The following is a 15756-nucleotide window of genomic DNA, read 5'->3' on the forward strand; positions in this document are numbered from 1 at the left end:
AAATATTTGTTTTTGTCTTTGTAGAAATGATTTTTGATAATTTTTTTTGGCCTGCGGTGTTAACAATACTCATCATGACTTCAATTCTATGTTAAAAAGACTGTTTAAATCTTGTGTGATTAGTAGAAATTTGAACGTTTTTTTTTACAAACTTATTGTACACAGGGCATTCTTAACTGACAAACAATGTTTACTATGACCAAAACAATGCATAATGTATGCTGTTTACATCTGGTTACATTTTACCTTTATACATTTTGGTGTCGTCTTGATATGTTTTGAGTTTGAATTTTATTGATTTAATTTACACTTACCAATAAAGAAGTATTTTTATATTTTGCATTTTCAATTTATTCGCCTTTCCTAAAATTTAATCATTCCAGAGCGAATCAGAGGTTCATTTAGATCATTAGGGGACGATCATTTGATATTCTGGGGGGGGGGGGGGGGGGGGGGGGGGGGGCAGGAGGATTTGTTTTGGATCGGTTATTTATTCTTGTAAACTAAGAGGACAGATTATTTAGTTTCTGCACTGTTGAAGCAAGATTTTTCATTTTCATTAAAACAAGGGACTGATTATTTATTTTCTTAACTATATTAATAATATTTGAAAATTAAGTTGTAAAATTAGCTAAAAAGTCTTAAATAAAATAAAACTCATGATCAAGTTGAAAACAAAATTACTAAATCACAAAAGGAATGCAACACTAAGAGAATACAGAAGGGCAATCAATGAACAAAAGACAAATTTAAAGAAACATTGATCCCGAAAAAACAGGTGCTACGTCCAAGGGAGAACAGAACTTGCTTCTTGCAAACACTTGCTGTGAAAACAATTTGATATGAAGACAAGCTTTTGGTTTTAAAATTTCCTAAATAAAGGCATTTGCCTCAATGTAGTTACAGCCCTGTAATAAAAGTGAGGTAAGTGTTCCTGAGCCAACATACCTCAAGTTAAATGAAACCCATTTTCAGACATTTCAAGTATATTTAAATAATATTTATACCTTTATTATTAAAAGATTTGGGAATTTTTTTCCGAATTTTTTTTTGAAAAAAAGATGAATTTTATGAAGAATCTGGTGCCACCTCATACTTTCGAATAGCATTTATAAAATGGCTTAAAGACCTGCCAAGTAATTCATTTTCAATACATTGTAAGTCAGGTTATTTATTTTCGAACTACCACAGAACAAACCATTTATTTTTGTGATTATCAAGGCTGAGTTATTTATTTTCAAAATCCTCCAGCCATCCCCCCCCCAGAATATCAAATGGTCGTCCCCTTAGTATATGATATGTAAAGTGAATTTCGTTTTTCTGGAAGACTTTAAATTTATTGTCAAGGAAACTTACAGGATGAAAGAAATTCTTTGATCTGATAGTATGCTAAGAAGTTTCTTTATGTTTATCCTTTAGTACAGAGAATGTTGTGGAGGTAAAACCAGACATATTTTGTTTAGTTTTATATTTACTACCAGTTACAAAGGGACAGTAAAATATAGAAATGGTCAACATAAATGATTCTTTTTTTTAAGATCAAATGTTTAGAAGGATGTTTGTTCATGAAGATAATAGTAGATCACCATAAAGATTTCTTGAAATTCAATTATATGCTTATGAAAATCTTGTTATATGTACTTAGTTAATAATTCATCACTTATCTCTTTTGTTCATTCCAATTAAATATAAGAATAAGAAGATGTGGTTTGATTGCAAATGAGACAACTCTCCACCAATGACCAAATGTACGCTAAAAATGTCTAACAAAAAAAACTAAATAATGAAAGAACCAATGATTACAAAACTAGAGAATGGCAATGAATAAGGACTACTAACAAAAAAAGGGCAACATTAAGAGATCCGTTAGCTGTAAGACTAGGGACTGATATCAAAATCAATAGTAACAAGAAAACAGTGATGATAATAGATCAATTAAAAAAAGAGAGTGGGGTACAAAATTACCAAGAATCACAAGAAAATCTAGGATATCGTTCAGAATAAAGGGTTATTTTTGGAATTCTGAAGATAGTGTAAAATGTGAAGAAAAGCGAAAAAAAAGATGAAACTACATGTAGATGCTTACATGTACTTGCATCTATTAGTAGAATTCCAATTTCGAAAAATAAGATACATTGACCTAGTGACTGCATCATACCAAGAATCAATCCAAATGAAAATTTACCCAAAATATTTCAGAGTTTTTCAAAACTGAGAGACAATCAAACTTAAAATTCGGAAGCAAATCAAAGTCCTGTTTCACCTATTCCCGTGAGCTTAAGCGAGGCAGGCAAAGAGAACTTGTCCAGGGTTAGAATAAAAATTCCTGCAGTTACCGTCCATAACTACCAAGAATGCAATGATAAAAACGAGTCATCCTTTATCAATCTCGGGATTAACTCGTTTTACGCAGAAAAAATGAAGAAAGGAATCCTAAGATGAAAACAATATACAGTATCGCCTTCCGGTATTGCAACGTTAGGTAGCACCAATAGTCGACAGGAATGCCACTTATGTAAACCGACCCTTTTCAGCCTCTGGATTCACAAAACTTCCATCAAATTAATACACAATCAAAACAACAGAAATGAATCGTTCCAAGTCGTCTGCTCAGTTATCGCCTTTGTTTATAAAAAAATAAAAAGACGACACACCGACCATTATCGGTCTTTGGATCACCAAGACTTCTATCAATGATAGATGGAAATCCAGTAGAAATGTGTTGACCTACGTCATCGTTATCTGGGTAGTCACTACTCGGACCTATTTTATTCCAACTTGTAAGCTAGACTCATTTAAGCCTGTAGTTGAGGCCCTGGCAGTTGAATGATCTAACCGAGAGGAAGCTGATTTAACACTAAACCAGAGTAATTTTGACGTTTTTTGTTGTTTTATGTTTGGTTTATTGTCTTTTTTATATATTTAATTCATATTCATGTATGAAAATAAAAAGATATATGGAAAATACATACACGAGAACATAAACATAAAAAAACAAGTGTTATGGGAACTGACATTGGTGACCCTCATTGGTTTCAGGCTTTTAATGAGGGTATGGATTGTTTTTTTAGGGTAGGTTCATTATGTTTATGTTGTTGTCGTTTTTACCTCTATTCTTTATATAGTTTACCCGTCAGTATCACACCGGATAATCCTGATCCGAAATCCGCGTAGGAATTATGCTTCTTGGGAATCGGATCCAGATTTTACCTACCCATCCACTGTTACAAACTTTTCATTAATTGCTCCTTCCTCCGCAAATTTCGGGTTGGGGTATTCGGTGTGATTATTCTCTATTCTTAATTTTTTACTAATTATTATCTATTCTGTAAACCAAAACAGAGTGACACCCTAAATTATAAAGATATTTTTTTTAGAATGATACATGAAACATCTGAGAGAGTGAACATTAATTAGAAAGTTACATGAAACATCTTAGATAGTGTATTTTAGAAAGATACATGAAACATATTAGACAGTATACTTTAGAAAGATACATGAAACATCTTAAACAGTGTTTTGAAATAATGTATCGAAGACGGACACTATGCACAGGACAAAAATAAAGTATCATGGCAAGATAAAAGTTTGTTTCCTTACTTCTTACAAATCATTTAATCTATGTTGAAATATTTACATGTTTAGAGAATTCAAATACATTTTGTACTTAGAAGAGGAGAAATTGTCCTGTTTATCTTAATTCATAGTAAGAAGATTACAGTGAAATCATAATACACATGTCTAATAATAATATCGGTCTCTATCAATATTTGAATGATTTAGTAAGAATAAATGCATTTGCTGTGGCGTAGTTTGATTCTAATTTCTAGTAAGACAAACGATTCGAGGCTTTGGAGCAGTTTAAAGATTGCGAAGCAGATTGGAAGCGGACGGTTAATAGGCGTAAACCGACATCGCAAAAGAGTTTTTTTAACATTTACAACTGTTGAGTGTTGTACAAGTTTGATTGATTGTTGTATGACTAACGCTCAGTGACAACGATTTCATGCATATTTAGATCAAAATTATTTTATCCATAATCCAATAGATCGGTTTTATGAAGTTGTTCTACGAATTTTGACAGCAACTTAAAAAGCATCAAATCAATACATTTGAATGGATCTGCTATTTAAAATTTTTGTTTTCGGTATTAAAATTGAAACATTAAATAAAAATAACTGAGATAAATTGACTTTTTGTACATATTCAGTGAAATTAAATTGAGTTTGAAGTATCAACTTTGTCCTGTTTATACGTTTATATATATATATATATATATGGGTGTTTGGCCAAGATGCATGGTGCTATTATAACTGGATTAACTATATAATCGCCTCATATGAGTATAGGTTCATGACGGAAGAGGAGCCGAGTTGGTTCCCTTAGGAATGCCCAGTTTTTGTAGAAAACTACGTCAAAAAACGTAACAAATATATATGTTGTTAATAACAATAAATCAAGCATCATGTCAGTATCACGTAAAGTTCTGACTTTTGCTAAAGTATTTGACAAACTATTATTTGTCCGTTCCTAAAACAAGATATTTGTAGCTGCCTCGGTCATTTCAAGTTGGAATGATTTAGTCATTAAGTTACTAATAATGAGGAAGACGGATGTAAAGGGTATAGAGGTCAAATGTTTTAAACAATCTGAACTATATACTAGTACTACGGAATTCAACACCCTTTGTACAATTATCCCTGTTTATATACAATGACTTCTTTATTTTTTTATTGTTAGAAATATTTGATGGGGTAGTTGCCGAGTTTGATTTCCAATGAAACAACTTTCAACGAAAGTTGAAATGAAGTGGTTGTAAGCAATTATAGGCAACCGTACAGCCTTCAACAATGAGGAAACCCCATACCGTAAAGTCGGCTATATAAGGCCCCGACATGAAAAATATGAAACAATTCAACTGAAAAAGCTAACTGCCTAATTTATAACAAAACAATTTTTGTTCGTTTGTGAATGGTTGCTGTTTCATATTTATTTGCCCCACATAATCCTAACACAGTATTTTGAATTGAGAATAAAATCCATTTTTTTAAATGCATGGCGTGTAATCTTTTACATTTACAATTGTACGTCTATAATTGAAAAGTACCAAGCAGTCAATTGTATATTACAGCCAATTCATAACGCTGCGACATTGCTGTTTTGTGGAAACACTGGATCCAAATCTTCAAAATACACCAGGACCAGGTCTTGAGTAAGACTAGGACTAATTTGAACCAGTAAATAGTGTTCTAAAGAAAAGAGAGGCGAAAGATACCAAAGGGGTTACTCATAAGTCGAAAACAAACTGATAATGCCCCATTGCAAATAACGAAAAACTATCAAAAGATAAACAACAGTACACAAAACACAACATGGAAATACTAAAGTCTGAGCAACACGAACCAAAGTAAATAAAAGTAAGCAGATTCTGCTCCACATGTGGCACCCACCGTGTAGTATAATCCATTCAGTATAGAATAAAATAATAATTATCAAAGTATCCACTGCTTAAAAATAAGCTCAAACAAACAGGATAGAAAAAATACCTTTTATTGTAATATACAAAATAATTTGGCTATGGAATAAATAATATTTATATCCGTACGGAGGTTTGAAGTTATTATTGTTAAATTGATAACAGTTGTGTTCCCGATGCAGACAAGATTTGAAGCTATATAATGAATGAATTATGAGGATGTATATTAAAATATTTCAAAGTTAAAGCGAATAAATATAAACATTTTACATGTCTAGTTTACACTATAAAGTTTTGATAACTGATCATAAATACAAAGACAAGGATTTATGTCCCTTTTTTCTACAACTCTTCTTTTTTAACTTATTTTCTTGTATGTATACAAGTAAAGCAACAGACACATGTATTTATATATTTTGATAAAGAATTTCAAATTTAAATAAATTTTTAAAGTGGCAGAAATAAATTTTAAATAAAAACAATTGTGTCGAGTATACAAATTGAACCTTTTTTGCTCCAATAATTTATTTATTGTGATGGTTAAAGGTATAGTTTATTTCTGAAATATGAAATCTTAAATAATTTCTGTTCAGATATTTACTCAGTATATCTCAGATACAAGACCATTACCCTTCATTTTACAACACTAGACAACATATCGGACGTAAAAACGTTGTCGAAATTACCGATTCAGAGGAATTCGAGGAGGTCACATGTAATCAATATATTTGTAGTTGAAGCTAACGATATATATGTTTACATGTAATGAACATGTTATCTGGCGATCTGCACAAATCTGCATAATTATTCTAATGGCTTTCAGACACCATCGCGGCGTTAAACAAGTAAGTGCTCTTAGAGAATCGGTGAAAATACCGAAACAAACATTTGTTATCGAAAAGGAAAATCTTTATAAGTGTTTAATTTTCCGCACATGGTAGTTTGAAATGAGCAGTCAACTCGCGATCGTAAGTCGAAAACAACCAACAATGCCATGATTTTCCATTATCACGATTCGAGTATTTAAAGTGCTATTACAATTGAACTGTGAAGAGAATTTTGAGATGCTCTCCTAAAAGACATGGTATTGCTCGTAAGACATATAAATTTGTATCTGCTTTTTTCCTAATATCAGTTTTTAAAAGTAAGACATTGGCTGATTTTGACTCTCCTTTTTTCTACATAGTTAAGAATAAGGCCCGATTGGTTTAAGGCGGTTTTAAAATCATATAATTCTTGAATGGTATACATCGTGAATTCTAATACGCTAAATTTACAAATTGACAGGTATATCACTTTTTATGTATAATTCGTTTGCATTCTTACATTAATTTACAATTTGAAATTTTATAAATTATCCCTTATATATAAATAAAATATACAATGTTTCGTATAAAATCATATTAATCTACAATGAATATTGATGAATAATGTAAATTTCATAGACCTTGACAACATTTTAATCCGTTTCGTCGCCTATAATGTGCGTTTTCTGGCCCTTCTTGGGTGGCTCAGCCTTATAAAGTTTCAGTCTGTATAACAAATTGGAAAACATGCCAAGATCAATAGCACCAGTATCATCACAAGCAGTCATTAAGAAAAATTGTATTTCTTTTTCATCTAATTTTCTTCCAGTTCCGGTAACCATAGACTCTAAGCCTGCTCTGGCTTCGTCTCCGTCTAATTTCAGACTGTTATCTTTATCAAGTTCGTGGAATTTGGCTACTACATCTGCTGCACTAAACAAACAAAAAACATATTTAAATTAAATTTTGGATTAAAAACAAAAATAAAATATGTTGAAACAGTTAAATTCCATTTGGTGAAGTTTAATGGTTGAATATGTGCTGTTGGTTTAAGTATTTGTTTATGTCTTATGGAAGTGAACAAACATTTGATTATCCCGATAAGACTCATCAACGTATTTAAACAGGATTTGTACAGCGGAGCAGGACTGTTTACCTAACACCCAAGTTCACCCCCAGTTTTTATTTTGTGCTCGAGTTGCTCAATCTTAAGTTTTCTGTCAAAACAATAGTCTTGCTATCGTTAATCTTTTGGTCATGGTATTATTTGTTTTTCTTCGATTTTTATTTTCGATTGCCCCGTCGGTAAATTCTTCCCTGTTCGTAATCATTATGACTTCACATTATAGATGCAACGAGGGTCATTATTTGCGATTCTAACAATACCTTCGTCATTTTATTTGTATGTTCTATCGTATGAAAAATAATTTCATTGTTGTTATTTGAAAGCAAGATAATGCTAAATGATTGATTGATTGATTGATTAGTGTTAAGCGCCACTTTCAGCACTATTGTGCTATTTCGTGGCGATCATTTTTCATTGGTGGAAGAAACCGGAGTGCCCGGAGAGAACCACCGACCTTCGGTCGGAAAACTGACAATCCTAGTCAATTAAGATTGGAGTCGAGCGCACCTGCCACGTAGGAAGACTGACAATCCTCGTCAATTAAGATTGGAGTCGAGCGCACCTGCCATGTGCAGGATTCGAACTCACAACCTCAGTGTTAATGTAAATGAGTATGTGGACGAAGTTGTGTATCATTTAAAGTAGAGAATAAACAAAAAAGGATAAATAATGTTAATAGTTTACACGATTACTTTAAAGTTTAAGACGATGTAAACAATTTGATGTGTTTGTTCTGGTTTAATCTATGTAAGTCGTTCTGTTTTAACAAGCCTTGCCACTCTGTTGATCGTGAAGAAAATGAAACTCTAAATATTCCCATGATGCAATTGGATTTAAAAAAATTGAACACCATTTTTTGGACATCTAAAGCATACACGTGAATTATTGTTAATGTCTTATGCAAGTGAAAAATTAAACAACATGCTTAAACTCACTCTGCTCCTACTGTTTCGTAGAACTGTTGGAATTCCCAAATACTCATTATTTCATTTTTATCTTTATCAAAAGTTTCAAACATAACCATAGCCTCTTGTTGAGTCATTCCAAACTCTTGTTGTAACATTTCTATAGCATGTTGCCGGGACAATCGTTTTACATTGCTTTGTGCATATTTGTCGAATATGGCTTGAACGTCTTTACTGAAATAGACAAATATATATTGTTACTTTAAAGTTATGGAATTTTTTTACTTTCCAGGAATAACTAAAATAAAATGTATGGTACACGTCAAAACATTGACATTAGTAAAAAATCTAGATGTACACATTACGGTCGCCAGAAATAGGCATATTTATACCATATTTGTATCTTAATTTCCCGAGCCTATAGACTAGTTTTTAATTTAACAGAAATTTACCAAATACCTGCCTTAGATTCTGACGAGGCTGCATTCTTGAAATAAAATGTTGTTTGGTCAGTATTGAATATTTTCCAATAATCGAATTCTTTGATTGGTTATTCTTTTTAATTAAAAAGACCTTAATGTAAATAAAGTAGAAACAGCAAGGAGCTATATATTTTATATGAGTCAGTTTAGAAGAAAACCACTGAGCTTCATTGAACTGCACCATGTCCCCCTCTATCATATCTAATGCTTATCTTAGATCCACCATTTTTTTTGTGTTGCTCACATTGATAACAGTATATAATACTTGCTGCGTATGATATATTGATATGTTCCCAGTCGCGTTTGATTATGGGAATTCTATGTAAACTATAATTCAATAAATTGTTACATGCTTTGACCAAGACTATATAGTTGTCTATCCCTATTTCTATTGAATATTTGAGAACACATTTTTTATTGCACCGATCCTGTAGATATATACCATAGTCATCACGATAATTTACTTTTTGAAGATAAAAAAACATCATAACATTAAAAAACCGAAAATGTTCAACAACAACGTAATATAAATTGATAGATATCTTTTCATTGATTTATGTCAAAGTACTTTCTCCGTCAGTTTCTTTGCCAACAGGATTGTAAGCCAACTAAAAGTTTTCAGCAGGAATCAGAAATGTATCTAATGAACCAAAGTGCAAAGTTTTAATATTCATGGCGCGTGTTTTTCATTGGCACGAGTTCTTATCGTAAATATATCTATTCAGAGGGATAGCATTCAACTATGCAACACATAGGTACAAACTGCACGACATTATACTTCAAGATTAATAGTGAAAATAATTTTTGTGGTTATATGTATATTAAGATAGGATTTTGAGTTATTTATTGGTCATGCGCGTATCTAATGAATGCGATCATAGAAACATGTGTTGTTTGAACGGTAATCATATTCTATAAAGTGTTTTAATTGCTGACATGGGAGTTACCGAGTATGATTTCTATTTTGATATCAAAGATCTCAAAACAGATACGATAAGTTTGAGGCTAACACATCAAAACTATAAGCGAGAGTTTTTATATCAATCGCAAGAGAAATACATTCTTACAAATAGACTTGACCTCTTTAAAATTGATAAGTATCGCGGTTCTTTGCACTCTGGATCAGATCCAAAGAAACAAGGATAATCATGTCAAATATTCCGTAGTTGTTCAACAACTATTGCTTCTGGAAAGTAAATTACATAATCAGAGACATGTAAAACTCATTACCTCTCTACCACATATTGCTATTTAGTTCTTTGATGAATATTGGGCGTATTGTTAGCTTTATGCTCATTATATTGAACAAGAAAACGTTTTTTTTTATTGTCGAGAATGAGTTTTAATATATGTGCCTGAAGATTTTTTTTATAAATAGCCATTGCAATTTACTTTCAAAATGTTGTTCAGATATACGTTATAGATATCATTATACTTACGGAATTTTTCCTCTTTTACCCATACTTGCCATGAATATTTGTCACTTTTCTGAAAATAAAGGGTATATAATATTAAAGCTTCTGAACATTGCGTTAAAAAAGCAAATAATTTTTCTTACCGATTCGATAAAGTAAATTTACATAAATTCAAGAATTTTTGTTAGCCATGAAAAGGTAGTGTTTTGTTCACTAGATTGTGAGCATCTTCTCTGAACATTTATTGGCACTTGAATTCTTACGACATTCTTGTTGATCCTATCTGCCAGGTAAAATACAGATGAATCGACATCACACAGATTGCATTGACAGTCCCGTCATGCTATCATCTGGCAAGTGCCAAGAACACGAAGAATCAATATAAAGAAACCGCAACACTGCGTTCCTTCAAGCACAGAAAAAAAAAGAAGGAGGGAAAAAAACCTGAAAAAAACTATTGTCCCATTCTCGATACGTCATAAAAATAATGATTTCCAATAAGACAACTATCAACCGCATACGGTAGAAAGGACGACCATTTAAACACTATTATAATAGGAAAACAACGGATATAGGGTATCCATTCACTATAGGTTATTATATCTAATGCATTTTCCGACATGTACTAATATATTAAGCAATATATATATATATATTGTCTATCAGTTGTGACTGGCTTAACCGACGGACATCCTTACTTGCAAATGAAAATAACACTTTATTAATTTCGTACGTCCGAATTGTTTTTTTTCTAGATTTACAGATTTATCACCAGAACTGGAACACGTATATTAACATGTGACGGGGTTAAACAATGCTAAGTTTTCTGGGTAATTTACTATTATTCTTTTTTGTATCTCAATCAGAAGAAAGCAAAGGATAGTAGTACACGAAGAAACGCGTAATACAAATCAACTCAGTCAATATTGTCGATACATCAGACGTCCAAATAAGCAAGAAAAACAAAATATGCAAACAAACAGGAACAAGTACAATGTAATCCAATAATAAATAATTTAAATTATCAATTAAAGTACATCTCAATTATTTCAAAACTACTAGTAGTTGAAATTTTAAAACTTTCATTTTTATGTCTTCTACTAAACTGTCTTTATACAGGACTATAAATAGTAAAAATACATGTAGAGTACTTGTACTTAAGAACTAACTGACTATATACACTACTAAATCGCAAAAATAAATCTAGAGTACTTCAGAAATCAGTCGTTGAGCTTCGTCCTGAACAAACAATTCTATAGACATAATTCGTGGTAGATTGAACAATATAGATAAGTAATTAATAAGATTATTATCGCTTACCTTTGTTTAATAGAATTAATAAGAAGTAATCTGTTTCTAGTATATATAGTGTAAAGCCGGTCCTAGTCGCCTGAGATTCCTTCTGAGTCAGTGATAATCAGTCATAGAGAAACGTGATAATACTGTGTCTAGGATTGGTGATTGTAATCACTCACACACGTACATATGCGCGTGCAACATATCAATATTTTTGGCGTGAAACTTTGTGTTGAAAAACTGCACGATAAAAAGTATATATTTAATTGATGTAGATCGTTATCTTTACATATATAAGATTTTATTGTTGTGTATGTAAAACCTGGCAGCTTTTCATGTTTTATTAATACATTGGTGTGTATTGCTTGTTGTTTTTAGTCATTGTTTATGGATATTAATTACATTGAATGTTTTCATTTCATGATTCATGATGCTAAAATAAATAAATAGCAATGGCTAAACAGAAACATGATTATTGGTTGCTCATTCAAACTGGCAGTGGCATGGGGTCAATGATCGTTAGAAACGGACTTAATACAGCAGGAAATATATAGTAAGGTAAAATAAGGCCAACAGCCTCTGCAATAAACTGGACACACTTCTGTTACAAATGTAGAACTGATTTCGGAAACAAAATTAGTAATCGATGTGTATTTTCTCTTATTTAGGAAATCTGATGATGCCTTTTCAATAGAACGTTGTTTTTCTTTAACTCGACAAGTTTATCTAACACTGTGTATCATCGCCACCGGAAATTGGGTACTAACGAAGCGGAGAGAAATGGAAAAAAAAGTAAACAAGGTAAGAATTCATTCAATTTAAAGCATTTCTACTGATTTGACGAGGGTACCGCTTAAGAAATGATTTTCTGATATATAATTCTTTAAATTATTAGGCCGATAAGTACAAAATTAAGACAAGATTTTGTGTTATACTCAAGAACTTGCCACTTAGTACCTGAAAATTTCGAGGTCGATCGTCCTCTGTCGCCCCATTGGCAAGATATTCAACTATTTTTCATTATTTTTCCAGACACTTTTTTAGATTATGATAGTGTGGCATCATATTTACTGAAATTTGTTGTCAAAATGAACGTTTTTAAAGAATATAGACCATAAAAAATAAAGTCTAGGGTACGGCAACTTGCTCATGTTGACAAATTTACTGTATGGCAACTTGTTTTCAACTGTATGGAAACTTGCTAATTTCAAAATATTTATTTGCCGTCTTTTTAAAGAAAATAAAGTATTAGGTTCAAATATCTAATTATGCATTTGATAAAAATACAATTCGCTTGACACCATTTAAGATGTATACACAATATAAGGCTTGAACACAGTCATATTACATCTTTTACATACCTGATGTATACAATATGAATACGTCATATACAAAAGCTGGCAAATGTTGTAACTTTCGGAAAGGCATGTCACTGTTTTACTGACCTGTTGTTCTGTCCTGACGTAGCGTTAAATGTTACCCATGTCCGTCCGACCCGTCTCTCCAGAAAGTCCCAATAATTGGTTTCCGTTCTCTAACTTTAGTATGCCTTAACCAAATGTTTTAAAACTTACACGAAATGCTTATCACTACAAAACACAGATTAAGTTATAAATTGGGTAGCGTCACTGTTACCGTTCTTGAGTTATGCCCTTTTATAAATGAAAAAAAGCTAAAGCTGTCGTTTCTGTTCTCAAACTTTAGATTGCCTCAACCAAATGTTTTAACCATACAACATTAGTCAGCATTTGCATATAAGTGATGAACATTTCGGGGATGGATTGTGGGTGGAGGGAAAGAAGGAGGTAATGGCAGGAGAATTTTTCCGCATTGAATATTTAGAACCATTAAGTGAATGAATTCTCTTTCAACTTTCAGATAAAATGAAATATAAATGAATTATCATTCTCTGCAAAAAAAAAAATGTTGTATTGCTACACCACGGCACTATGTTAAGGGAGGTTTGAGTGCTCACAAACATGTTTAAGCCCGCCTCAATATATATGTGTCTGTCCCTGGTCAGGAACATGTAATATAGCGGCTGTCGTAAGTTGCTGCCTGACATATTTGTTTATGATTTTGTCATAAATCAGGCAGTTTTGATACGTTATGGGTTTTGTTCATTGTGAAGTGTATAGTAACCAATTGTTGGTCAAATCTATTTAATTTGGACTTTGTTGAAAGTCTTCTCAGTGAAAACCATTCCACGTCTCCTTTTTCAATTAATGTTATTGTCTTATTTGTAAAAGGCAGATACAGCCAATATATTAGAATAAAGAACATTAATTTTCTAAAAAAAAACTTCATCTCTATATGGTAAGAAATGAACAAGCTCGGTGGCTAACACTATTTAAATTTAAAAAAAATGTTAACCTTAGATTATTCATTTTTGGAAAGAATGAAAGAAGAATCCGATACAAGGGATACAAATCCGGCTGTGGCTACGGCATAAACTATTTATATAAACTTTCTACTTGAGAATAAAGATGACCTTGTATGAAGTTTTTTGTTGTTGTCATCTTAATATTATATACTTATTAATACAATTTACAAAAGCTAACATCTTCGACTTGTAAGTTTAAAGAATTATAATGAAATAACATCTAATAAGGACAGGTTGAAATATTTTTGAATCCTGATGGTGCATACTCATAAATTCTTTTGGAAAAATCCACGTAAATTTAAATGTTGATTTGATAGGCTATAAGCGTTCATTTATTTATTTGCCCTCGTAAACAGTTTTGTTAAAATACCGAAATCGGTAAATTCTTATAGTGAACGAATAAGTCGGGTACGTACACCTTTTTACATTCAGGCGTGCTTAAGTTGCACATTTTTCTTCTTATTAAGAAAAATCATTTTAAATTTAGCATCTATCTAAAGATTAGATTATTTACACACAAACAAAAATAGGGCTTACTGTTGATTTTGAAACAGATAGGCCGAGATCCATACCTTTATAAGTTTCAAAACAGAGAAGGTGTGTTTGAAAACAAATAACCACGTACTGCTATATCTTTTAAGGCAACTGCATCTACTCATTTAAGTTTAGGCCAAACAGCCTTAGCAACAGTCTTTTATTATTTTTTCCCTGTAAATAAAAAGATTGATTGAATTACTTAAACTAAAAAAAAAAATACAATCTTATTTTCAATAAGAAACAAGAAAATTAATTCGTAACACTATTCATGATTTATTTCTCCTAATTTTCAATGAAAACAAAGTATTTTCTTCACTTTTCTTTTAACAAATTATTCATTTCAGAAATTAAAAAAATAAACAATAAACAATGTTGAAGACCGTACCTTGACCTATAATGGTTTACTTTTATAAATCGTGACTTGGATTGAGAGTTGTCTCATTGGCACTCGTACCACATCTTCCTATATCTATTTAACCCAGCACATTCTTTATGTGTCTGTTCGAAGCCACGAGCCTGTAGTTTGGTGGTTGTCGTTGGTTCATCTCTATCATATTTGTTATTTTTCGTAAATTGTTTTGTTATGAGTTAGGCCGTTAGTTTTCTTGTTGAATCCTTCCACAATTTTCATATCGGGGCTTTTTACAGCCGACTGTAAGGTACGATTTTTCGTTGTTAAAGGCCAAACGATAGCATATAATTGCTTACATTACACTTGTTTTACCCTGGTGGATAGTTATCTTATTTGCAATCATACAACATCTCCACTGTTTATATTTAAAAAAAAAAAAAAAACCAGCACCAACAAAAGATGAATGGTCGGTTTTTTTTTATTGAACTTACAAAATTTCACCCTGACAACAAATAAGACAACAGTCGTTAGTATTATAACGATATATGAATGTATTTAAGATAATATGGTTGAAAAAAACCTTGTTGTCTTTAAAAACACAAAGTCAAAAAGAGGTACGCAACGACGACTTCTGAACGAAATTAACGGCATATATTTTATAATATTTGATAAGTGGTTTATTTTGTATATTTGTAAGCCGTTAAAGCTTTGATACAGCCAAAATTTCGTCACTTGATATTATCTAAACAATGATTAATTTCATCTTTAAATTACAATATATTGCAAGACGCCGTACAGACAAAAGTTGTTATTTTGCAATTCGCCGTACAACGTCCTGCAATTCGCCGTACAATAAACAAACAATGTTTTGGTCCGTATTCTTTAAAAACATCTTTATGACAACAGATTTCAGTCAATATGATGTCACACTATCATAATCTAAAAACGTGTCTGGAAAAATAATGAAAAACAGTTGAA

General features: G+C 31.7%; 1 protein-coding gene across 1 annotated transcript; it reads right to left on the reverse strand.

Moving 5' to 3' along the window:
* Positions 1-5534: 5534 nt before the first annotated feature.
* LOC127729551 (uncharacterized) lies at positions 5535-11743 on the reverse strand. Its single transcript, XM_052237373.1, has 4 exons — positions 11531-11743; positions 10235-10283; positions 8344-8547; positions 5535-7215 (listed from the first exon to the last, which is right to left on the reverse strand). The coding sequence occupies exons 2-4, from the start codon at positions 10264-10266 to the stop codon at positions 6936-6938; spliced, it is 516 nt and encodes a 171-aa protein (XP_052093333.1). The 5' UTR covers positions 10267-10283; positions 11531-11743; the 3' UTR covers positions 5535-6935.
* Positions 11744-15756: the final 4013 nt, after the last annotated feature.

The sequence above is a fragment of the Mytilus californianus genome, unplaced genomic scaffold (genome assembly GCF_021869535.1).
Source record: "Mytilus californianus isolate M0D057914Y unplaced genomic scaffold, xbMytCali1.0.p SCAF_2, whole genome shotgun sequence".
Lineage (NCBI taxonomy): Eukaryota > Metazoa > Mollusca > Bivalvia > Mytilida > Mytilidae > Mytilus > Mytilus californianus.